At 37.4% G+C, this 25,641-nt stretch overlaps 4 protein-coding genes across 4 annotated transcripts; 3 read left to right on the top strand and 1 right to left on the bottom strand.

The window, feature by feature from the left end:
• Positions 1–2,481: 2,481 nt before the first annotated feature.
• On the top strand, positions 2,482–6,586 carry GCK72_025771 (uncharacterized protein; the record flags this gene model as incomplete). Its single annotated transcript, XM_053736476.1, has 11 exons — positions 2,482–2,629; positions 4,381–4,534; positions 4,585–4,642; positions 4,705–4,870; positions 4,919–5,038; positions 5,082–5,164; positions 5,442–5,551; positions 5,596–5,770; positions 5,818–5,908; positions 5,972–6,117; positions 6,434–6,586. 11 exons carry the CDS (start codon positions 2,482–2,484, stop codon positions 6,584–6,586), a joined length of 1,404 nt encoding a protein of 467 aa, XP_053580042.1.
• A 7,821-nt stretch (positions 6,587–14,407) lies between these two features.
• Positions 14,408–18,105, top strand: GCK72_025770 (uncharacterized protein; the record flags this gene model as incomplete). The annotated part of the gene is made up of 11 exons (XM_003105438.2): positions 14,408–14,557; positions 14,891–15,082; positions 15,130–15,219; positions 15,270–15,383; positions 15,561–15,635; positions 15,685–15,936; positions 15,988–16,175; positions 16,438–17,023; positions 17,077–17,348; positions 17,569–17,806; positions 17,944–18,105. 11 exons carry the CDS (start codon positions 14,408–14,410, stop codon positions 18,103–18,105), a joined length of 2,319 nt encoding a protein of 772 aa, XP_003105486.2.
• A 2,079-nt stretch (positions 18,106–20,184) lies between these two features.
• On the top strand, positions 20,185–21,220 carry GCK72_025769 (uncharacterized protein; the record flags this gene model as incomplete). Its single annotated transcript, XM_003105552.2, has 5 exons — positions 20,185–20,262; positions 20,346–20,480; positions 20,527–20,734; positions 20,785–20,927; positions 20,981–21,220. The coding sequence occupies 5 exons, from the start codon at positions 20,185–20,187 to the stop codon at positions 21,218–21,220; spliced, it is 804 nt and encodes a 267-aa protein (XP_003105600.1).
• A 627-nt stretch (positions 21,221–21,847) lies between these two features.
• Positions 21,848–25,641, bottom strand: GCK72_025768 (uncharacterized protein; the record flags this gene model as incomplete). The annotated part of the gene is made up of 7 exons (XM_053736475.1): positions 21,848–21,921; positions 22,184–22,558; positions 22,606–23,007; positions 23,054–23,392; positions 23,447–24,253; positions 25,044–25,276; positions 25,325–25,641. 7 exons carry the CDS (start codon positions 25,639–25,641, stop codon positions 21,848–21,850), a joined length of 2,547 nt encoding a protein of 848 aa, XP_053580041.1.

The raw sequence follows: 25,641 nt of genomic DNA, 5'->3' as shown, positions 1-25,641 counted from the left end.
CAGTGGAAAATAACTAACTTTGACAGGGAATATCGGTGTCACCTGATTGTCCGCCAAATTTTTTGGTCATCAAAGCCATTTTTCCCTGAACACGACAAGTTTCAGTGCATATTTGCGAATAATTGGAGTTTTTCACTTCGACACCTGGTCTCTTTCAAAATAGTTGCCCTTAAAAAATGGTCAACTACAAAAATTGCAAAACTATGTAAAACCATATATAATCCGCTAAAATGGTTTTTTGAGCACATTAAAAGTTGCCACCCGGCTTGTACTAGGCCACCGACATGAAACTTTCCAAAATCTAAATTTTGGCATACCTTTCACTTTTTAGCACTGAGTTTGAAGCAAAACCTGTATCAGACTGTTTCAGCCCGGTTTGTTTGAGTCTTGTTGTGTCTGTAACAGTTTACGCGTTGTTTAAACACTTCTGATAAAAGTTCATACTTATTGCTTGATCTACAACTTTTTGTTTTTTAATTTTCCAGGTTTTAGGCATAAACTATGATATTGACAATTTTAGTTTTCCCATTTTTCAAAGTTTATGTATTTGCCAAGTTGATTCATTTTTGTTTTCATGATTTATCAATTTATTTCAGATTTTCGATTTTCGAAATGCTTTCAGATCTTTGAATTGAAATTTTAAGTTCACCCGCATAATGTAAAAAAAAGGAAAAGAAAGACGAAGCAACTCTTTTCCCTCTCTGAAATTGGCTAATTGAAGCTCCCGCGAGACAGTGTCACCACCCGAAGACCGCGTTGATGAAGAGAAACTTTTTCTTCTTTTTTCTTTTGATTCACTCAAGTCAATACCGCCTTTTTCCTTTTGTTTCTTTTTGTCATTTCTTTGTTTCGTTTGAAGTGAGTACAACCCAATTAAGACGTTGTGCATTTTTGTCTGGTCCAAGACCTATAGGAAAAGTATGTAAGAAAGTGTGGATTTCTTCCTTTCCTTTATTCTTCTTTTATTCTTTTTTTTCTCTTCCACTTCTTCAAACTGGATTGGTTACCAAGATTTGCGTTGGAACGTTCTTTCATCGAGCGTCGTGGCGGGATGGTGTTTCAGGATCTGCCTATGACAACGAAGTTGACTGAAAATGATCATGATGAGAGTAAGTTTTCCGGAATCATGCAATAACTCAAACACTATATCAAAAAGCTGCTGATTTTTGATCAGGCATAACCTAATACAACCTAATACAATCTAATACAATCTAATTCACAATAATGATTAAACAACGCACTATGGTGTGAATTTCGGATCTGGTGTGGTGCGGAATGAGTTTTTATGCGGCCCCAGTTTCAAATGACCGCTTCTCGGTTTTATAGGTTTTGTCGTTAAGCCGAAACTTTTTTTTTGCGATGTCTGTGTTTTTTTTCAGATGAAACAAATTTTTTCTCGATTTAGATAAGTTTAGACTACTTCATTGGTGCTCCTTGGTATTCTGGGCACGCGATGTACTTTTTTGTTCTTTTCTCTACCCAAAAAAGAACAAAAAGAAGAACAATGAGATTTCTGGTGTTCCTTTTTCCGTTTTCCGTTTTTTTTCTACACAAACGAGGAAGGAAGGTTTTATGTTTTTAGGGGGAGGAGACTTTTTCAACTTGTCGGCAACTTCCAGGAGTTTGGGAGCATAACATGCTCCAATTATCACGCTTCGCAAATTTTAAGAGCCGCTAAAGTCTCAAAAATCTCAGTTTCGTGTGCGTTTCACACTCACTTTGAGTCGTTAAAATTTCGCCGCCGGAATTTACACCCACTTCGTCATGAATTCTTATTTTTCACAACTTTTCAATTTTCATTACTTCTATGTTTAGCAAAAAACCTTTCTTTCTGTCTTCTTACTTTGTTTTGTTTTGTTTTCCTGTTGATTCTAGGAGTGTGAGTTAAGTTGAGCATTCTTCTTTCAAACCGGGGACCAGCTTTCCCTAATTACACAAAAATGGGTTTTATTGGTGGTGGTGGTGGTTGAGTCACAAAAAACTTTTCCTCGTCCAGGAAGAGAGAGAGAGAGAGAGATGTTTTTTGTTTCAATGTGGTCTTCATTTGCAAAAAAAATACTTCAAATAGGAAGTGCAGATTTATAGCTTGTGATTGTACTGTGGTAGTCTAGAACAAGGCCTGGACCATTTTTAGAACTGTATCATTTCACTTATCAAGTGCCGCTGGGTAACTGAGCTATTAAAATTTCAAATTTCTGTGGAAAAGGTTATGCAAACAAACGGTTGCTGCAAACCGATTCTTTCCATTCATGTCGTTGCACGAAACCAGTATCAGATGCTCGTAGACGTTTCATTGACACCTCCTTTCCCATTTTCTGACACATGGATGCGCAAGAAAATAGAGAAAATAGCAAGAGAATATTCTTGAGTGGTCAGGGATAGAGGAGAGGCATCAATTTACATTATATCGTGTGAACGTTTCAATATTTTTTGTTTCATTTCACTTTTTTGTCCTCCTCCTCCTCTCGCCCTCTCTCTCCAATGCGATTTCGACCTAATAATAACTACTATACTCACCTGGATTTGGGTGCTCAAGAGGTTCCGAAAGCTCCAAGAGCTCCGCGAGCCTCCTTAGAGCAATCATGCGAAAAGCCGACTTCTACCGTCGTCCATTGCAAGAAGCACCGTGGTAAAGGGGGAAACACACATTTCTCAATTTTCGAGAAGAAAAAAAATGGAAACACCGGAAAACCGAATTTTTCTTGATTTTGAGAAGGGGTGCACCACATGAATCCGGAAATAAAGTTCTCTGGGATAATACATAATCCATAATACACCGATTTACTCAGGTTGACTGAACTTTCAAAGCCTTGTTCCCCTAGTTTCAAGTGGCCCCGTGTTTTGAATGCTTTTTAATTTTGGAAAATTCGAGTTTCAACTCTGAGCATTGGAACAAAAGAGACACTACTCCTTTTTCTGATTGTCGCAGCCAGAGCCCTCACACATTTTTTGTGGTTTGTCAATCAAAGGTTTTTTTGTTCCTATGAAATAGGGATTATACGTCATAATGATGGAAGATGGAAGTAGTAGGCTCCTAGTATTTGAAAAAATATTTTTATAATTTGAGGCTGATAATAATAATGATAATAATGATAATATGCGATTATTGCAAACGTGAAAGTATAGATTAGTGAATAAAATGTATTACAAGTACAATATGTAGGTTTAACTCATAAGGTTAGGTATATATAAAAAAACATAAAAAGTCTCCCCCAAAGTATTTTTCCTCTTTTGAACTCCAAAAGAATTCTCGAAACAAAAAGACACAAAAAAAATTAATGAGAAAGCTTCGCAGTCGTTAAACCTCAGCAAAGTTTCTCCTCTTTTTGGGAACTGCCCTTCAAAGTAGGTTCTTCTGGGGTGTTTAAAGGCAATAGGACGACATAACGTGTCGTGCCATTTTTCATATGAGATTATGTTAACTTTGACTTTTTGCCTGCAGTTTTAAAGAACCTTCCACTCGCCTCCGTCTTCCTCATTTCACTTTTTCTTTGTCTTTGACAGGAAAAGAAGTGAAAAAGTTGCGTCAGAGCAAAATGTTCAGTTTGAGAAAGTCCATTCCTCATAAAACATCTGTTGCTAATTCAACTATTACTAGAACCAGTAATGCATCCAATTGTAAGTTTTCGTTTATTTGTAAAATCTGTGAATAGATTGTTGAAATGACCTTTTTCACAAAAACATTTTTCCACCACGTGCTTTCTTTTGCGAAAACGATATTTCATACTTATTTCCTTTTCCCAAGTTCCGGAAAAAGTTCGATTCAATTTTCTCCACGCCGCCACCACTTCCAAAGTATTCACATTTTTATATACTCGGTAGACCACTACATAAACTCCGTGACTGACCAAGTGAGAAAAAATTACCGAATTTTTACTAGGATTTCATTCAAAATTTCATTCCCTAACTTTTTTCCCTCATTTGTTGTTTTCATATTGTTCTGATGGCATAACAAGCACCATAAAGAGGAATAAAGCACAGAAAAAATTCGAGATTGAGGAGTAGAAAAATAGGAGAAAATGAGAGACACAGAAAGGGTATTAAAATCCAAAATCCACCAATTTTCTATAGAAACCACTCATAAATTGCCGTTTCAATCTCGATTCGCCCATATTTTCACCGATTATTGTTTCGGGACCTCATAATTCTAGGAGTGAGCTTAGCTTTTGAGATGTTGTGACCACCTTGCTATATGACTTTTTGAAAATATTCACCTGACGTTCAAAAAATAAAAATGGGCAAGAAAAAGGAATCTATAGGTATGGTATGAAATTCGAATTATTGATTTCTTCTTAATTAAAAATTTTTTAAATTTTAAAAGTCTATCAATCAGAACTCAAAATTTTATAAATATAAAATACATATAAAATTATTTTCCAGCCAAGTGCGCCTGGATGAAATTTCGAAATGTGCTTCGAATTGCCCTTGGTCATCTGGCACTCTACTGTTTTGTGGTCTGCTACGTTTTTGCGGGCGCTTGGGTGTTCCATCAGTTGGAAGGAGAGAATGAAACCGAACTTCATGATAAACAAAGGTCAGTTATCTTCATTTTTTTGTTTTTTAATATGTTAGTCTATTTTTCAGAGAATATGCAATGAATTTGAAAAAAGATGTGATAGCTAAACTAGCGACAACTGAAAATGTGAGTTTTTTTTTCTTTTGAAGTATTCTATCAAAAGCATTAGAAATTGATTTTTTTCACAGGTAGCCGAAATAAATGAACACTTACGAATGTTTCTTCGAAATATCTCCAATCTTCACATTTCCCTAGACAATTATCTAATTTTCAACGAACCTGCACAAATTGTGCCGAAGCGATGGACTTTTCCGTCCAGTGTCTTATTCTCGTTCACTATACTTACCACGATAGGTAGGCTCTCAGCATTTATAAAGTTTTTATTCTTAAGTTATATTTAAGGATATGGTAATGTGACTCCACATACTCAACAATGCAAAGTCTTTCTAATGATTTATGGTGCATTTGGTATTCCATTGTTTCTTATCACAATTGCAGATTTAGGAAGATTTTCGAAGACTGGTGACTAGTATTGTTGTTGTATCTTCCAATTATACTATTTCAGCTATTATGGCGTTGGTGCAAAAAATTTCGAAACGAGAAATTAAAAAGCAAAGCGATGAGCATTTACTACGAGAAATTGCTGAGGTAACGTCCCCCTTGTCTTTTGTGTCCAAAAACCAGCAAAACTTTTTGTTTGTCTCTTTACTGATGAGCTTTACATTACTGAGAGGGTGTCATTGGATAAGAAGCGGTGTCGGGTTACAGATTCCATGAGATGGCGATGTGTTTCTTTCTTCTCTTAAGATGGAGATCACGTGATATGCAATTGAATACTAGAATAAGAGTTTGAGTTTTGATGTTATTTGATTCTGCACAAGAGTTCAAGATTTCAAAAAAAGATCAAACTATTTTCGAATTTCAGGTTATGCTAGTCGCCGGACTATTTGTGGTGTTTATTGCAATAGGATCTGCTGTCATACCATTATGGGAAAACCAACTGACTTATTTTGATAGTGTCTATTTTTCTTACATGTGAGTAGCAAAGTTATGACTGGAACCTCATTTTCAGTTTTCAGGAGTTTAACCACAATCGGACTCGGAGATATTGTACCCAGACGAATGGATTTCTTACTACCAACATTGATTTACATTACTATTGGTTTATGGTTGACAACTGCACTTGTGGAGCAGCTGGCTGATGTTTTCAGATTAGTACATTACGCTGGTAGACAAGTGACAAATGTTAAAGGGGTTGGTTCTCCGAGGTGTTCTACATTCATTTCACCAAACAATTGTAGATCACAGTCTGGCTGGGAGGAAGACGACTATCAATGGGAGGTCTCATAAGTACAGTATGCAGGAGAGTAGGGATGTCTGAAAATTTAATAAGTGAGTTGTGAGAAGAGACATTAGAACGTATTTTTCCATTTTTCAAAAATTTCTTTTGTTCAGATCAAATAAACTGGGACCGCACTGTCATTGACGCGTTGGATGGTAAAATGCCGCCAACTCTACCAATCTTTCCTTGGCACTTCACAGATTTCTTGGAACATGACCCTCCATTGATTGATCTGAGTATTGACTTGGATCAGATGGATGTATGTGTAGGTTATTTTGCATGTTTGCTCTATTAACCTACTAAACTCTGCCCACCAATGCTTTGGATGACATGGTTTGCTTGAAACTAGCAGAAAACGTGAATGTAATGCTGTACCATCCCTGAATGTGAGAATATTGAAAATAGTTTGGAAAAAATGAATGAATTGTTGTTTTGTGTGTAACTTTCTTGTTAGCACTGCTCAAACTAACCTACTAACTCAAAATTTAATATAAATCACCTGCTTAACCGAATGAAAAAATATTGATCAAAACTATTTACCATTAAAACACTACTAAACACCACTATTGTTTAAGGGCTCTTTCTATTGCTCCAAGCCACTGTCCGCCAAAAGACAAAGGAGAGCGAGTCAATTGAGTGCCCCAGCGATTGCATGGATGCGTCCACAGGAAGAAGCGCGCATTCTGGATGCAGATGGAAGTTTTCCAAATATTGATGACATAAAATGACATAAAATTGTAAATCTGAAAATATAACGTTTTAATATAGAAATAATTGGAAGGCGAACTGCTCTCCGATTAAAATCAAATCTCAAAGAGACTTTCCGCCAATCATGTGATATTGATATTATGATATATGATATAATATTAATTTTATGACTCTGATATTTATGATATTGTTCAATGATCTCTTACCCAAATCCCGATTTGATCATTTACCCCACTTCATTTATTTATATGTATAATTCCCTACAATGTTTTTCAATAAAATGTACTTTTTTAGTATTTTTTCCTATTTTTCAAGTAGACTCCAGGTCAGAACTATAGAACTATACAGTGCTTGCACAGAACACTTCACAATGTACAAAGCAAACCAAATCGGTTGTTGTCATCAAAGATGTTTGCACATCATTCTCACAAACATGTTAAAATTGTCGCCGCTCCCACCTTTCAGTAGTTTTTTATTTCCTTTTTTCTTATTTCGTCAGACACCTGTTCTCCTTATTTTGCTTGCTTCGAGCAGCAATCAAACACTCAAGTCTTCTTTGTATCTTATAGTTCTTTATCCCGTGAAATGTAATATACAAACACACCGGAAGTAATGATGAAAAATTGATATCCACATGTCCATTAGAAATTCTGTGAACACATGAAGCATTCCACATACATTTTTTCTTTTCATAATTTTTTGAGCAATTGAGCAATTTATTGGAATCCCATAAATTGGCATATGTTAGATACATGTCTGTCTAGACGTTTTTCTCAATTTTCAATTTTCCAGTTGGTTAGTTCAATAACCTGATTTTCCATGCTCAATCTTCTTTTTGGTACGAAAATGGAACTATTTTGCTTTTCTAAAAGTTTCTCTTGTTTCCATTTACTCTTAACTAACAAAAACAAGAGCAATTGAGTTTTTCTCTCTCTTCAGTTCGTTCGTGTGTTCCTTTCGTTTCAATAAAAAAGCGAAAAAGAAGAGAGAAAAAAGCGTTTTCTTCTTTCCGACATGCTATTCTTCGTTTTTTCTCGAATTTGACAGAAAAACTAAGAGATGGAAAAAAATAGAAGACGGGAGAAGAGATCACAACGAAACTAACTCAGACGTTGTTCGAGTTTTTTTAGGCTGCAAAACATGTCAACTGAAGTTTTCAAAGTTTTCTCCCCGGCCTGCGACTTACTCAGACTGACTACTAACTTTAAATACCAAAAAATGTTTGTTTTCACATTTATTTCTGAAATTTAGATTCCTACTGATTTTTTGATTCTCCAATCCATAATATTTATCTTACTATTTACTGATCAACACCCTCAAACTTTTGTAAACTTTTCTCTGCATCTCAAATTCTGTTTTTCTTCTCTGCTTTCTGTTTATTTTCCAAGTGTCGTCATTGAAAAATATCACAATCCTCTATGATTCAACTTGGTGACTTTCTCATACTTTTTTTCATATAGCGATCTTTCATAGAACGTCGAATGATTCTTTTTCTAAAAGAAAAATTCCTCGGGAGGTTTCAATTGAAAATGTTTTCCCTCCTTTGGTGCTTTAGAAATAAAAATCAATTGTGCTCAAACCTCTTCTAAGTAGGGAAATAAAAACTATAAAATAAAATAGGTTAAGATAGAAGACGCTAAGGGTCATTTTGACATTTTGATATCTCTTCCTACATCTTCTCCCATCAATTTTCTCCGTCACGCTCAATAGAACCCGAATTGAAAAATTGGTTTTCTCCTATCTTCTCTTTTTCTTTTTCTCTAATTTTGCCCTAATTTTTTCGCTACAATAATATTTCATTACTAGATCTCTCCCCCCGATAAGAAATCGAGTGTAATTTTTGATTCACTAAACCGAATTCATTACTTTCATCCTTAAGACAATCGTTGTCTAATAACTAATCCGGTCTTTCGGCAAAACAAGGTACAAAAATTGTTATCGAAGATTGGAAAACAGCTGAAGAATATTTTTAGGATTGCTCACTTAGGTAGCTCATAAAAAATTGTGTACGTTATATCCGATGACTATTAGTTTTTTTTGATGCATCAAAAACATTGATAGAGAAATAGACCTGGAACCTGAAATTTGCAAACTGGACCTTCTAACAATAGACTTCCGGTCATATCTTTTAAAAATGTAAAGTTCGAAAATAAAATGTGTTATTTTTTGGTATTTACTCTTTTTCTGAAAGTACTGATTCTGAATCTCATTAAGAATTAAATTAAGAATAATTCAATTTCCTTTTCCACCTGCTCTTGTTTTTGCACTTACAAAAACTGGTGTTTGATAGAAAGTTTAGTAACCCTGATTTTCATCTCTTTTCCCTATAAATTTAGCTATAAAATACGCGTTTAATCAAGAATATGGGAATTGATATCATTAGTGTTGAAAAAAATCTAGGTAATGTCAAAATTTCTTTTTGAGGCTGAAAATCGAAAATTATATGGTTCTTGAAAGTTCAGTTCAAAAACCTTGAGATATCTATAATTCCAAATCTTTTATTGAGTAAGCTATATACTCCGGTTACCTGCTATCTATCACACTACCCAATCGTTTTCTCCATTCACTCAAAGCCATTAATCAAAGTGTTGAAGATATGATATTGCGTCTCAACCAATAATTCGGGGAGTTTTCTCCCCGCCGCTCTTTTCGGGGTGGTTCTATTCTTTTTCATCTCTTTCCGCCAATATCCGTTTATGCGTTCGGCGTTCCGTCGCGTTTGTGTGCACGCGGAAGGAGGAAACTCTGCGGAAAAGAGAGAGAGAGAGAGACCACACAAACCTCCAAAATGCACATCTTCTTCGCTTTTATTTCCCTCAAGAAATCGCTGCAGAATTTCTTGAATTTTTCTCACTGGTTCACATTTGAAAATAAAAAATAAAGAACCTGAAAAAAATTTCGAGCTCTCCTAAAAATGGGTTTTTGTTTCCGGTTGTTTTTGTCTTCGTTTTCGTGTTTTTTTCATTTTTCTCCATTTTTTTCCTGGTTGACTCATGTATTAATGAAATGGTTTTAAGATAAAAGACCATTATTAGTCATTTTTTCCATTTGCTGCTTGACAAAGGATTCCAAGGCTTACTGTATGTTATAAATTTCCTAACTCTTGTTTTTTTTGTTCTCTTTCCAAGTTTTTTTTTCTTTCCAGAATAATGCGAGACTTCTCACAATTGAGTGGTTTCAAGAAACTCAAGAAGAAAAGCATAAGTCGACGGAGAAGAAGAAGAAGCAAAGTTGTTCTATCTTCTCCTCCTCCTCCATTCTTTCTGTTTAGTTCTTCTAGACCCCCCCCCCCCTCCTCTTCTCTCCCGGCCGTTTCTCGAAGGGTCAACATTGGCCATGTCTCCTTTTTGTAGGCCTGAGTCTCTCTCCTCTCATTGAGCAGTGTTTATCTCTTGTCCACTTTCTTTCGGTTTCTTCTTCTTCTATTGCTCGTTGCTGTGTTCTGCCTTTGTTTCACACTTTTCAATTTCTGAATTTTTTTTGTCGCCCATGTTTTTTTAATATCCTTTTCCTGCTGGCCGAACTTAGTTTTTCGAGAAGCTCCGTTGGCATTTAGGCAGCCTCTCTCAAAGTTTAAGCTCTAGTAGGTCAAGAATTTCGAAGATTGTAAATTTCCCAAGGGAGTTTTCCTATTTTGTGAGGAAAAGTTCTTCTGGTTTTTGAGTTGAGTTTGACAAATCGAGTTAACATTCCGAAACTCTTTAAAATTTTTGGAGTGTTTAGGAGTCAAACACTTTTTACTCGTTCTATAGTGAACACCCATTCAATGTCAGATCATGAGTTTTCAATTTCAAAAGTTATTTTTTTATTTTTCATTTTCGAACTTTATGAAAGCCGATCGAAATAAACAAGTCACAAGTCTTTTTCTATCCCTGCAATTTCAAAGATCCATGTCTCCAGTCTCCTGAAAAGTGAAACTTACATTTAAAATTCTAAACACTCGATCTTTTCAATAACCTTCTTGCACCAAAACATTTGCAAATGACATTCCTAATAGATTTTCTTTTTTCCATCTTGTTGCTCTTAACGTAACTTTCATTTTCTTTCTTCTTCTCCTTCTCTCAACGTGTAATCCTATGACTCCTCTTTTCATTGTTCTCTTCTTCTCCATCTTCAATTGTATTCAATGCCTTGGAAGGCGAGCAAAAGAAAATTGAGAAGATGGAGAGAAAATTAGCGCCTATCCATAGAATAATTTGGTATAGATGAAGAGAAATATAGTTTTTGTGGGATATTGTGAAAAAAAAAACAAATTATACAAATTGTGAATGCATGAAATTTTACTAAAGTGCAAAACAATAGTTTAGGCACTCTTCACAAAAAATACAGATCCAATACAACAACTTCACAGCCGGACGATTTTTTTCAAATGTTATATTTTCCAAAACCATTGTCATAAAAACGTGTCCTGCCACTCGCCCTTCGTTTTCAATAACTTTGTGTGTAATTTATTTTCTATTTTTTATCTCGTTCATCCGTTGTCTAGATTTTGATTTATTCTTTTTCACAAGACTACTTTTTTTCAGAACGGTTTACGTCTCAATTTGGGAAAATAAAAAAACCAATCTACTCAAGCAGAGGGAGTCAGATAGTCTTCCCAAATTTGCATAATCCACTGGCGGCGCCAGAAACAATCATGGAAGAATTCGACGATAATAACCGCAAATCGTTAAAGGTGAGTGAGTTTTAGTATCGTTGTGCGGATTGTGGGGTTTTTTCACTTTATTGCATCTATTAAAATTCTCAATTTCAAATTCAAATCTAGCCGCTCCACCCACTTTTTTTCATTTTCCGAACCTCTAAACATTCCAAAAACCGAACTTTCTGCTGCGAAATCAGATAATTCGTGAAAATACACACAAAAAAAATTTCGACGAGAAAGAAGAACGCTGTGAAATTTGAGGCCCATGTACTGAGTCTCTTTAACTTTCATTCTATATCACCTTCCTCTCGAAAGCGTCCTGACCATTCTAATTGGCATTTTGAAATTGGATTGGCGAGAAAAAAGGTCGAATTTCTTCCTATTTACTTTCACTGGTCTCGATTCTCAATTCTCAATTTCAATTTCATCAGTTCTACAACTGATTCTGATAGGATGCCAAAATCCTATCGCAATCATCTTTTCAAGGTGAGTTCAGAAAAATGGGACAAGTTGATTTGACGTTGAGGTTAGGGGGTTAATATTGTCATGTTGACTTAAGAGGGGGATGGGAGGAGGGTGAGTAAAAACTAAACTGTCTTACTTCGGTATTTGTGAAACGGTTCTTTTTTGAATGCATTTTTTGAACGTGTGCTCACAGAGCAAAATACTATGGTATAAAGTTTCAAACATCCCTATTTCATATTCATAAAAGTTTTGTGTTGATGTTTTCAAAAAATAAATAACTTTGATCGTATAATAATAGACCGTTCTAATGTTTGGTCATTCAAAAAATGTGAACTTTGTTTTTACCCCTGATAATTAACTTAACAAAATTTTTTCAAATATTTGGTTTGAAAATCCTCAAATTATCTTGCATATACACAGTTTGATTGAATTTTAAATTGTTAGAAGAGAAATATTTTTTTTCGAAAACAATTTCAAAAAATTTCAAGTCTGATAATTATATATATTTATTTCGGGTGCATGATTTCAAAAGTTTTACATTTGGTTCTCGAGATCCCTAAAACCACAACGACATCTGCCTCTGTCTATGCCTGGGGAGCACTAGCTTCGACTATATCTTATTTTCGCCGTGTTACTGCCACACCCGTTCTGCTTTGACTCCTCTTTTCAAAGAATCCGAGCCGATGTGTCAAGAGACGTACATAGTTATCACACTCTGGAGAAACGGAACGCCAAGCTCATTTTCTGTCGGTTTCTTTTTTGTGTTGCGACTATAGTTGGTTTTCTTTTCTCTCTTTTTTTGAATGCTAGATTTTCGATGCTTCCGCGTGAGACTGATGTGAATACCAAGTTTTTTGTGGAGTGTCTATTACATTCAATAGGTGCCCTTTTCCCTTGTGGTGGGAACACTTTTTCCCAATGGTCACAAGTTTTGCTCCAAAAGGTTTTGGGAAGCATTTCTTCTCAAAATAGATGTGTCTATTCCTATAAGTTTGACAATAATGTAAACCTGATAATCGGACATCGTCTGTTTTTATTTTCTTTTTTCGTGTGTGTCCACATCCTCCTGCCCAACAAACATTTTCTCAGGATTTCGAAATAATGTGGCTCTATTATGTTTTTCACCTGAAAAACTCAAAGATCTCAACATTCCATTGTTCAGAGGGTAAAAGTACTCCCTTCGATTTTTACTCTGATTTAGCCTTTGCAATACTAACGGGACGTGACCTATATCATTGGAAAACTGAAAAAACGCTGATTTAGAAAAACAAGGTCAGAGTCTGGAAAAATAAAGAAGTTATTACCTTTGTAACACGTAAAAATTGCAAGAAATTTTAAATTTGTAATAATTTTCTATTTTTCGAAATTCTGATCTTTTTCTTAAATACCAAGTCTCAATGGCAAAAACAGAATAAGTTTTTAAAATCAGCGTTTTTTTCAGCTTCCATGAATCCAAATTGATTCCATAACCTTTCGTAGTAAGAATACAATTTTTGATACTGAAATTTCCAATTTCTTTCCAAAAATATAACATGTATTCCTAGAAGCGAGAGTGTCAAAAATTAATGGCATTCTCCTATCTGCAAGACAGAGTGGACACAAAATAAATCAAAAGCAGCCCGTACTAAGGGTTAAAACCCATTTCCATGCTCCTTCACCCCTCATTTTTCACTTCACTAGGTACACCTCATTTGCATTTGTGTTTCTCGATCAACCCAGAACCTCTTACTATTCGTACGCATATTCTCTTCAGCTCCTTCTTATAAACAACTTCTTCTACACATTTCTCTATCCATTCTTCTTTTTCTTCAAAAACTTTCCCCATCGGCACCGAACCGTAGAAGTACATCAACTTCTATTCCTCTTTTTCTTTCGGTTTTTTTCTTCATTCCTATTTTACAACTATACATTTCTAAAGGAGAAGAACGTGGCAAACTTATTCATGATGAGTGCTTTTCATATTTTTTTGTATATTTTCTCACGCCTTGTTTTGTTAGATGTTTTAAACTTACAATAGAACACCATCTGACTTTTTTCGTGACTAACATCAGTAAAATGTAATATAATCGAGCACAATCAGAAAGCAATTCGTTTTTTTTCTTTTGTTACATTTAGCAAATGTGCTTGTTTAGTAGGTGGTGTTGTCTTGTCAGTTTCGGTCGTTTTGTTATCACTATACTCCTTTTTTTCTTATTTTCCGGTTTTCTGTCTCTCTTCCTTCTTTTTCAGCAGTTGAATACTAATTTTCCTCTTTTTCCTTTTCTCTTATCTTATTGAATCAGTGCAAATTAGAATAGGAAGTAGGAACTGAAAAAAGAAGAAGGGAAAATTTTCCCAGAGTGTTGGATTACGTCTTCTATTTTTGGAATTTGTCCGTCTCTCGCTTTGATGGGTTGACTATAGACTATTATCGTTCTCTCGGTTTTCAAGTGCACCCGAAGCATGCCATAATGCTTTTTTGACACGCTACCATCATGACGTCTAGAAATGAAGGAGTTCATTAGTTTAAAATAATTGCTGCCTTTCTTATCATGGCATTTCACCATCCACTCGAAATTCGCAAAATTCACCACACCAAAACAAAATATATATATATTGTTGGCTTTCTTTTTCTAGTTTCCCATAACAATATCTCCTGGTAACCATGTTGTCCTATTTTTTTCTCTTTTTTCGTTTAGTTTTTCAACTTTCAAACTCTCTTCCCAAACTTTTCCTTGTACCCTAATATTCAAGAATGCTGGAGCGTCGAAAAGAGCGCAAGCTCACAATCACCTCACCACCTGAGGACATAAGAGTTGTGGAGCCACCAATACCGAAGCATCGGCGAGCATCACTCAGTGTCGCTTATCACCGTCTTTTATCATTCTCGTCATCGCCCATCAAGGTAGTAAGAACAATGCTGAACATGTTGTAGGCAGGGTAAACTAGAAAACCTGGTTTCCGTTTTTTTTGTATTATTCCTCCCCTCTAGTCGAGAACTTTGATGTTTAAATTCATATTAATAGTTTTCATGTGTACAGTAGCTACCTGAAAGGACATGTATGCAAATGACTGACTAAGAGGATCAAATGTAACATAGAACTGTTTCACAAATTCAGTTGTGTTCCTTTACCAAATGACGAAAAAATCGAAAAAGACTAGAAAGGTACAAACCACGAAAAACTCAATGTTTCCCATATGACTCCAATTATTATTCCAAATTTAATAAATATTTCAGAAACAAAAGAAGGAGTATCGTGACGAGAAAAAACGCGTCAACGATGAACTTCTTTCGGCTCTTCGTGACCCGACGGTTGTTGTTATGGCAGACACGCTGAAAATCCGTGGCGCATTGAAGAAATGGAATCGGTATTATTGTGTGTTGAAGCCAGGCCTCCTAATTTTGTATAAGCATAAGAAAGCGGATAGGGTGAGTTATTCTTGGGTCCTGACACAAATTATATTTTTGTTTTTCAGGGTGACTGGGTTGGTACAGTACTCTTAAATCACTGTGAGCTCATCGAAAGACCGTCGAAAAAAGATGGTTTCTGTTTCAAATTGTATCATGTGAGTTGGCACCTTACTTATAACTTATGTACATATTTAAATTTTCTTAGCCGATGGACATGAGCATTTGGGGAAATCGTGGACCACTCGGACAATCGTTTGGAAGTTTCACATTGAACCCTCTCAACACCTCATTCCTTATCTGCAGAGCACCAAGTGACCAGGTTAGTCATTCATATCATCACCAATCTCTTATTTGTCCTGTACTCTCTGTACGGTCTACACTATTTTTCGAAAAACAAATATGTTTTTGGGTTTTCGTAAAGAACCTAAAGAACAAAAAAACACACAAAGACTCAAAACCTATTTATTTTTCATTTCCAAAAAGTCGAATCATTCAGGCCGGCCGCTGCTGGATGGATGCTCTTGAGCTGTCGTTCAAGTGCACTGGACTGCTGAAAAAGACTATGAATGAGGTAATTGACTTTTTCCTTTTTATCGAAAAAAAATCTTGACCTTTTAAAGCTTGACGTCAAAAATGGAGAGAATAGCATAATCGACAGTCAGAGAGATGAGTCAAGGATGTCTCGTGATTCCGATGGTGATGAGATGGACAGACGTGTCCCAGCGGTGTCGGAGACGGATGCCGAGAAGCATTTTCAAGAGATCGATGATGTGCAAGACGAAGATCATGAAGATGGAAAGATGTCCGAGACTAGTGACACTATCAGAGAGGCGTTCACAGAGAGTGCATGGATTCAGAGCCCAAAGGAAATCGTGAGTTCTATAAGCGGCTCCATATTTGAAGAAAAATGTTATTAATTTCAGTTCGGACCTGATGGCTCCCTCACCGAAGAAGTTGCTGAGGAGAACAAGTCACTCATTTGGACGCTTTTGAAACAGATCCGGCCTGGAATGGACTTATCAAAAGTGGTTCTCCCAACATTCATCTTAGAGCCAAGGTCGTTTCTGGAAAAACTTGCTGACTACTATTATCATGCTGACCTTATTGCAGAGTAAGCCGTTTTCTATACTGCCCAGACTTTTAGAATATCGGCTTGGCCCGGTCGACATTTTTTCACAACATTTTTCGAAATTTTTAAGAAATAGTGAAAAATCCCATGTGCGCTTGAATTTTACCGATTTTTGAAAGCATAGTAAAAATTTGACTTGCTTTAAAGAAAAATTCAAAAAATTCAAATTTTTAAATTTTGTACTGTGACCCGGACCGGCCCCTTGCAAGTCTGATACTGTCGTTTTTAACACTCCTGATTTCAGAGCTGTCGCTGAACCAGATCCATTTGAAAGAATAGTGAAAATCACCAAATTTTTCCTTTCTGGCTTTTACAAAAAACCAAAAGGGCTCAAAAAACCGTACAACCCAATCCTCGGCGAGACATTCCGTTGCAAGTGGGAGCATCCAGATGGGTCCACAACGTTCTACATCGCTGAGCAAGTCTCTCATCACCCTCCAGTTTCCTCACTCTTCATCACTAATCGCAAAACGGGATTTAACATCAGTGGAACGATTTTAGCAAAAAGCAAGTATTATGGAAACTCATTGTCTGCGATTTTGGTCGGAAAACTGAAATTGACTTTGTTGAATCTTGGAGAGACATACATTGTAAACCTTCCATACGCTAATTGCAAGGGTATCATGATTGGAACCATGACCATGGAACTTGGCGGAGAGGTTAACATTGAGTGTGAGAAGACTGGATATAGGACAATTTTGGATTTCAAGTTGAAGCCGATGATCGGCGGAGCTTACAATCAAATCGAAGGAAGCATCAAATACGGAAGTGATCGGCTCGCAAGTATTGAAGGAGCTTGGGACGGAGTGATTAGGATCAAGGGACCAGATGTAAGTTTTCTTTAATCTTTTTTTTCCAAAAAATGACTCATTCATCTTTAAAGGGCAAGAAAGAACTATGGAACCCCACACCAGAAGTGATCAAAACTCGGCTTCCTCGCTATGAGATTAATATGGATGAGCAGAGTGAATGGGAGTCGGCTAAGCTGTGGCGCCACGTCACAGAGGCGATTTCCAACGAGGACCAGTACAAAGCAACCGAGGAAAAGACAGCGTTGGAGAACGACCAGAGAGCGCGTGCTAAATCCGGAGTGCCGCACGAAACTAAGTTTTTCAAGAAACAATATGGAGATGAGTACCAGTATATTCATGCAGAGTATGTTTGGTCAGAAATGAGACTCCGGGACATTTCGCCACTAATTATAGGAAAATTTCCAAAACTTTATAAGAAAAAAAAACATACCGCTAGTGCGCGCTGATTAATAATGCTAATTAAGGTGGAAATTTTCCTATAATTGGTGGCAAAATGTCCGGTGCCGAAATATCCCGGAGTCCGAAATGAACCGTAACACTGTATCTAAAAATGTGTCTTTCAGCTACCGCCCATGGGATAACAACAACGATATCCAACAAGTCGAGAATAACTACGTGGTGAAGACGATTTCTAGGCATTCGAAGACGAAAGCGGGAACTAGCGATCAATTGGCAAGTGACAACACGTCAGAAGCCAGTGAAAGTGATGAAGAGATTGTTGCTCCTAAGATTAAGAAAAAGGTCGTCGCGCCGGTGACGTCGAAGCCTGTTATACCAATTGTACCTGATGAGAGAATTAAGGTTTGTGTTTCTAGGAAATGAGTGTTCTATTAACTTGACTACTAAAATATATGTTGCGAACGTTTCAATTTAAATGTAAATTTTGAAAGAGAAAGTGCTCTCCTTATTAAAAATTAAAATATTTTATATAATTTCAGGAAATGGAACACAAATTCGACCTCGCTATACGCCGAATGGAGGTGGCGAACGAAAGACAAGCTGCGCGGGCTCTAAACGCCGTTCAGTCAACGTTGCTCTTCTTTTTCGTGGTTATTTCCATTATGCAATCAATGTTCTTTTATTTTATGCTTCGAAAATAACTTATTATAATTACCTAATTTTATTATTATGTGCTTTTTTCCCAAAAACCTTCCAAGTGATACACACCCGCTTTCTAGTCGAATCATCAAAATCCCAAACTATGTTCACAATGTCAAAGCCCCTCCTTCCATTTCAAATCCTTTCCCCGTGCTGCGTTTCTTCTGATATGATAAGCTCCTCCCGATTTATTCCTGCTCCTCATGATTTTTTATCCCCTAATTCTATACATTGCTTTGCAACTACTAGTTGTAGTTATCTATGAACCCCTTTTCCTTCTCTTACTCTTTTGTGCCAAAATCTTGTGAAATGAAAGAATCAATTGAAAAAGTTGTTTTTTGTCACTTTTGGAAAAACATTATAACGCCGACAAGAGGATTCAAGCAGCCTTAAAAGCGGGGGCTAGTCAAAGGCAGAAATGTTTTACGATTATGCTTAGGGAGCTATCTAAAGCCACCCAAACAAAATAAATGTACATCAGGTGACGGTAGCGGGGGGGGGAGCCGACTTAAAGATAATTTATGAGCGCGCACAATTTTCAAAACTTTTTTCAGATAGATGGTATTACTCATAATCTCTTTCTAAATTCTTTTAAAACTCCTTTTAATTTTTTAACAAATCCAGAGTATGCAGAAAAACTTGTTATTTATTACCTTCTGTGTTAGTACGGTTAAACTCATGGATTACTGGTATTTTGGAATTTATAGTTAGTTTTGGTTTCTCTTTCTCCACAAGCTCTGACTCCGCCCCTTCCATCTTCATTCTACTCTTCTCGAGGCAGGTGGGAGTTATAGAAAACCTCTAGTGATATCAGTTCTTGTTTTGTTTTTAATATCTCGATATCTCAAGGGCATCAAACCATCAGTTTTCAATATCTTGCTTATCCCTTCTTAAAAAACTTATATATCTAGTCCAGTAACCATTTTTTATATCTTTCAAAATCCAATTCTTTAGAATGCACTTTCTTGCAAAGTCAAGTTCATCATCGCTATTTGTACAACTATGTATAGTCCATGTGTCTGACTTCTAAAATCCTCTTTCATCTTTCTACCGCCACCTGTTACTGGTGTCCATACACAAGCGACACCGAAATTGGGAGCATTAGTCGCAGATGTTAGTTGGAAGGAGACTGAAGCAGTACGAGGGCACACTCATCCCATTCGGTCAATCTCCGCCTATTTAACAAAACATTGACACCCTGAATTCACATTTGTCAACCATTCTCGACTCGATTCCTTTTTAGAAGACGTCAGCTCATTCTCTTCCTACGCTACTCATTTTTGTACGCCCGCGTCTTTAATGGCTATACAACTCATTACAACTCATTACAAAAGTCAATCCGAGGGGGAATCGAAATGTCAGCTCCGCCCCCTTTTCAGAATTAAACATATAAAATGTGTGTTTTCCTACGGAATTCCTAACAAACTGGATTAGTGCTGACCTTAAAAAGAGTGAAAAATTGAGATCTATAACATTATTTTTTTGAAATCTTTGTGCGGGAAGAGAGAAATAATAATGAGAACCCCGCCTCTTGTTTCCTGCCTTGTTCGTTATTATATTTTCTTTTTGCTCAAATCCCAAGTGAAATGTTCCTTCAGGTTTTCGTACTTTTTATTTTTTTTTATTCAAGTAGATGGGCTAGCAATTCTCTATTTTTTTCGAGAATCCTATTGTTTGTATCGAACAGTGTGTGAGAACGATGATGGCAAATTCGTTTTTTTCGGGAAAATTCTAAATGTGTCAAACCGTCAAACCAGGGTGTCATTCCAAAACGTGTTGTTGTTATAAGCAACAGGTTACTAGAGTGAAATTCAGAATTTTGAGCAGGAGCCAACATCCCTTTCTGACCAAATCGGTTTTCCAACCAAACGCTGCACTAGAACATACATTATCTTGCAAAAAAAAAGAGAATACCCCTTCATCTTCTTATGACTTGCATTTTATAACATATGCTCTTTCTTCATCGAGAACATTCATTTCCTTGCATTTCCTTTCATTTCCTTTCACTCTGATTATTTTTTCTTTACCGGGAAGGCCCAAGTATTTTTTGATTCTTTTATTCTCTCCAGAAAACTACGGTAATGCCACTCGAGAGAGCTTCTACTCCTCTCCCAACTCGTTCTAAAATGGATCGTCGCATTGAGCGGCTCGAAAAAGCGGTATGTACTATTTATTATCTAGAAAATGTCTTTTGAGCTATAAAGCAGTTCTAATCCACCTCCTTATTTATTTATATTTCTAGAAAGCCTTCGTTGGCCAAATCCTTGATGAGATCACCAACACTAAAGGAGCTTACAAGTTCATCTCGTTCCTAAGCGTGACTTTCATGATTCTCTACATGTTGATTGTTGAGCCAGAGTCGTACCAAATCAAGGCGGTATGTTGTTCTGTAACACCATAAACTATCAAATAAAAAAGTTTAGTTGAAAAGTGATGCCACTGGAATGGTGTGCCTTGTGGAACTGGCTTTGGGATCTACTTGTGTCTCCGCAGTCTATGGAATCGTCCATCGCCGCGCGCTCTTCTTGGCACCACTCCTCTTCTTGCAAAACGTGGTTATCATCTACAGCTTCTCCTACTATTGGTACCCATATATTGCCTTCCAAGATCGTTATGCAGTGGAGTCGCTCAGTAAGGATACTGTAATATCAGTTATTATTTTTTATAATGTTCTATTTCAGAGTACGCTGAAAAAATCGGGGAAGCTATTGTTATCCATGGCGTCTTGATCTTCAATGTCCTTCTCCGTTCCTCTCCATTGCTCTTCATGATGTTTTTCATGTTCCTCACTGTTAAGACCATCTACTGCATTATGTTCATCCAGGTATAAAATGTAGACTTGAAAAAAAAACCTATCACAAATATTCAAATTCTTAGCACGCCAAGAACCAATACTACCTGCCTTCCTACAACGCCGCTGTCGGTAACAACAGCCATGTCTGGTCCTCAATCCGTCGCAAGATCTCTGCTCGTCAACTTCTGGACAACTCGACCCAAACTCCCGGCAACCGCACCCTCCCGGACCCCGACTTGATCTGCGAGATGTCCGCCAAGTTCAGAAACGCTAAATACCCTCACCCAAATGAACAAACCCCAGAAGGACAGGAGATGTGCTAAATTTGAATTGATTCCCTGATTTTCCCTATAGCACTCTATGAAAAAACTTCTTTCGCTTGCATGCCCTCCCAAAAAGACCAATAAAATCGCTTTTCCCGCTTGTTTTCTCGTTGAAGTCTGTTTTTTTCTAATTTTTCTCCTAAAAATGTTCTCCGATCCACAAATTTATAGTACACCGTCTCCCAGTTTCCTTCCATTCCGCTTGCCATTTGTTTTCTAAATTCGCTTTCTTCGCAATGTAGTTCCCCTCGTACATTCTTTGTACTTCTCTGCTGCTGAAAACCCATTTCAATTTTTTGTAACTTCAAAATTCGCTTCAATAAAAAAATAGAGTAGAAAAAAGACTTAAGACAGCACCACAATTTTTCTAACTAACCAATTTATTGTGGTACAAACTCGATTCAAATCGCTGACAGATTGAACATATCAAATATCAGGACGGGTTGCAATAGTGACAATGAAACCTTATGAATAGAGAGAGTACAATTTGGGACGGGTGAGTTGAAACTTTAATAAATTACAAAAAATGTGAAGAGACGCTTTGGAGAAAGTAAAATTGAACTGAATAGGTAAAAAATCAGGAAAGAATTAACTAAGAAATGAGATGCGTACACAGAATGTCGTCGGTTACAATTCGGATGGGAGGAGAGACCTCGGTCTAGTTGGAACTAGAACCAGAATTGCGTGAGAATCGAGGACACCTGGATTGAGAAACAAAAACAGGGAAAAGTACAGAACTTACAGGGATGGGAAAGAGAGAGATGAGAATTATGAATTATACAAATAAACAATAGCATTTAGAAGAAAATGATGTCTGAGTAGAGTTGAAAATGAAGAAATGATAAAATGTGGTGGTGGGGCGAAGTGTTGGGGATGTGGAGACGTGCAGCGTGAAGCAGTGGAGCTTCTGAAAAATTTTTTTTTATAAATATTGGCACTAAGCACTTTTTTTTTCAAACTTACATTGAGCGATGGTTAATCCGGTGGAGTTACGGAAGAACTCAATTCCTCCTTTGCTGCAGTTGTCGCAGTTCTCCGACTCCAATCTGTCAATGGTGATCCGTCCGCTGGCGTCCTCCGATTTGATGGTCAGAAGCATCACATCGTTCAGAGGAGCTGAGCAGTTCTTGGAGTTTTCCTTCAATTCAGCGAGATCGTCGATGTCGAGCACAAGGTAAGCAAAGGTGGTTGGAACATTTGGGAGGTCGACAGATTCTTGGTTCAAGGAGCACATAGAGAGAGACATTTGAACGGGCTTCTGGTTGTAGTTGCTGAGACGGATAGAGATAGCGTGCTCCATGTTTCCGATTGGGATTTTGACAACGTGAGCGGAGTTGTCTTAAAGTTTAAAAAGTTAAAAATACATTTTTCATAGTCAAACTTACTCTTGGCTTCAAATTTGCCTCCGTTGTGGGGGATCATGGCCCTGAAGTTCTCCAGGTAGAAGTTGATGATTCCCTGGTAGTGCCAGTCGTCGACATGAACGAATAGTCCGTACTTTGCGGTGTTGTCACAACGTTTGGTCATTATGAGGTCGTAGAGACTCTCGACATCTTCAAGACGAACGATTTTGTTGTTATCCACTGCGATGGTGACGTTCTTGCTGCTCAAGTACTTGCACTTGCTGAAGGTGAGGTTGACTGGTTTCTGGCTGTCCAACTCCATGATGAGATCCATGTATGGGTAGGACATGACAGTCTTGAGGAAGTAGAGGAGGTCGATTTCAACCGGGTGGTCTCCATGAATGTCTTGATGGTTGAAGTTCACGAATTCATCATCAGAGCTGGCTGAAAATCAGTATTATAAAAGGAAGGTCAGAGATCAGAGATTTACCTGTGAGTTCTGGTTTCAAATCAACAAATGGTGTCGGGCGAGTACCATTGTTCTCAATTGATTCACCGGACCGGAAGAACTTGATGTTTCCAATAGCCTCTCCATAAGTACTGACAATGTGCAAGAAAGCGTCGCCCTCCTCAACTCTGTCCATCTCATCGCATGTCTCCTCGAAAAGCTCGGCAATTTTCTGGAACACATGAAGAGATGGTTTGCGTTCTCCGCTGTTAACGTGTCCAGCCAGAATCACTTGTTCCGAACGTCTGCACTTGCTGACAAATAGTTGCACGAATTCCGAGCTCTTGATATCGAATCCGACTTGTCTCTCGTTCAGTACGGCTGATATTATAAACGTTCAAGATTATTATTATAATGTCTACCGTAATGGCTTACCTTCATTCACAAGCTCAATCAAATTCACTCTCCGGACAAACGAAGAGTTTGCTGGCATGGCAAAAGCGACTGCCACCTCTTTTTCCACCAGCTTCTGCTCGTTTTCACTGCTCATTGAGAAGCTGACAGATCCTTCGGCAGCTGCTGAGTTTGTTTTCTCAATACGGATATATAATGAGTCATCAGCTTCGTGTTCACACTTTGGCTGCAAGGACGCATCAATCAACTTCACCAATTGAGCGTGGTCAAGGTAGTACACTCCGGATTTTGCTGTATTCAATGGGACGCCTTCATCTTCTTTGCATCTCTTGATGGAGAGATTGACAGGAACGTTTGTTTTGAGATCCATGCGAATTTTGGCATTTTTTCCACCAATCATTGCCGTGTCGATCATTGATTTCAAGTCAGCGGAGTAATCCTCTCCAGTTTTTGGTGGTTGAAGAGAGAAATAATATTTCTGATCGTGATTCTGCCAATCGGTGTCCGGAATCCAAGCAGGGAAGGCTTTGTCCAACTCAACAGCCTCCTCATCTTGAGCATCTTTATGTTTCGAACATCCAAAGATCTCCAAGGATAATTTGCCACTTTTGTCAGAAGTCGGATACACGTCGATGGACCATTCTGGTAAGTAGTATTTGCATTCGTAGCTATGAAGTCTTTTGAGAGCATCTTTGTCGATTCCATAGATGTAATCGCTTCCAGCAACAATGTTAATTGTTTCTTCCATCTCACATCGTTTGATCCTCATGTGAAGCAGTGGTTGTCCTTGGTAGCGGATGCAAATTGTCTTGTGAGGATCGTGCACGGCTGAAATTCAATAACTGAAGTCAATGAAGAGAGTCTCCGAGTTTAGCAAACACATTTTTTAGAAGTATATCATCTAAGTGAATTTTTAAAATGAAAACGTTGTTTGTGTGACCATGAAAAATTATAATACAGTAATGGCTATCAAAAATTAACAACGGTTGCTGTATACACAGTCGTATGATTCTACTACAGTCGTTCTAGATGTTAAACGAATTTTTTGAGTGCGGAGCCTGACAACCAAACGTTGAAACTGACTATTATACATATAAGATACTTATCAAGTGAAATATTTTCCAGACGATATCACAAATGAAAATATGCTACAAAAATTCTGTCATCTAGAACTCTTTTCAGACTACTATTGGTGGTGGTTTGATTGATCAACGAGTTAAAAACTAATGTGTTGCTATTTTAGTTGAAAAATAGCGCAAATTTTTCGATTGGCACTATTGTTACAAAATTGGAATACACAATTATGAATACTTGTGATCATATTTAATGTCTAGAATCTTTTTATGTCTACAGTATCCGAAACTCAAAAATTCCTAATTTAAATTCCTTTTAATTTTTTCAATGACGTCATAACAAAAAATAATTATGTATGAAATGTGTCATAATGCTTTAGTAAAAAAGCTTTAACTGACAACAGGTTCTGAGAGAAATAGGAGAAGAGAGGTTTTCCAAGAAACTCTGAGATAAATAATGGACTTCTAAAAACATTACTTAGCTACAGTACCCCACTAGTGCCAATCCCCAGTTATTGCCTATCACTGCATATTCCTAAACTAACCTTGTAGCAAAGACTGACGGAGGTCAATAGTTTTTGTCACTTTCATGCCCTCCATGAAGATGTGGAACTGTTGGAAGCGGTCTCCGTAGTTGTCCATCTCCGGTTGACATGTAACGACGCTGGAGTACTGCAGCTGCTTTTGTGCAAGTGGTGCGGTGACTCTTGGGCAGTGACATTTCTGCAGGTTATACGAGAATGATCTCTCGAACCTTGCAGTGACATGGAATGTCAGTCTGAAACGTTGATGATTGAATTGTGTAAATTTACCTGGAAAAACGTACTCGGTGGCGTTAGATTTGTCTTCGAACTGCAGAGCTTGTTCGATAGCTTTCTTGTTGAGCGGGACCAAGCTGTTCGCTGGAAATGTTCCAAGGTTGAGCATCTGTTGATACCCTCCGATCGAAACATTCTTCTGGCTGAGGGTCTCTACATAGATGCAGACCTGCGGGTTTATGCCTGTACCCATGTGTTCATAGATGGAATCTAACGGGAAGGCAAAGTCGAGGAGTCGAATGCCTTCGGCAGGGGCTCTGAGTCGCGGCTTGGCTGCGATGGCCCAGAACGTCCAGACGCATAGCCAGAGATACGCCTTGAGCAT

Source organism: Caenorhabditis remanei, chromosome X, assembly GCF_010183535.1.
Source record: "Caenorhabditis remanei strain PX506 chromosome X, whole genome shotgun sequence".
Lineage (NCBI taxonomy): Eukaryota > Metazoa > Nematoda > Chromadorea > Rhabditida > Rhabditidae > Caenorhabditis > Caenorhabditis remanei.
The sequence above is the reverse complement of the archived record's forward strand: the minus strand, read 5'-3'. Positions and strand labels throughout refer to the sequence as shown.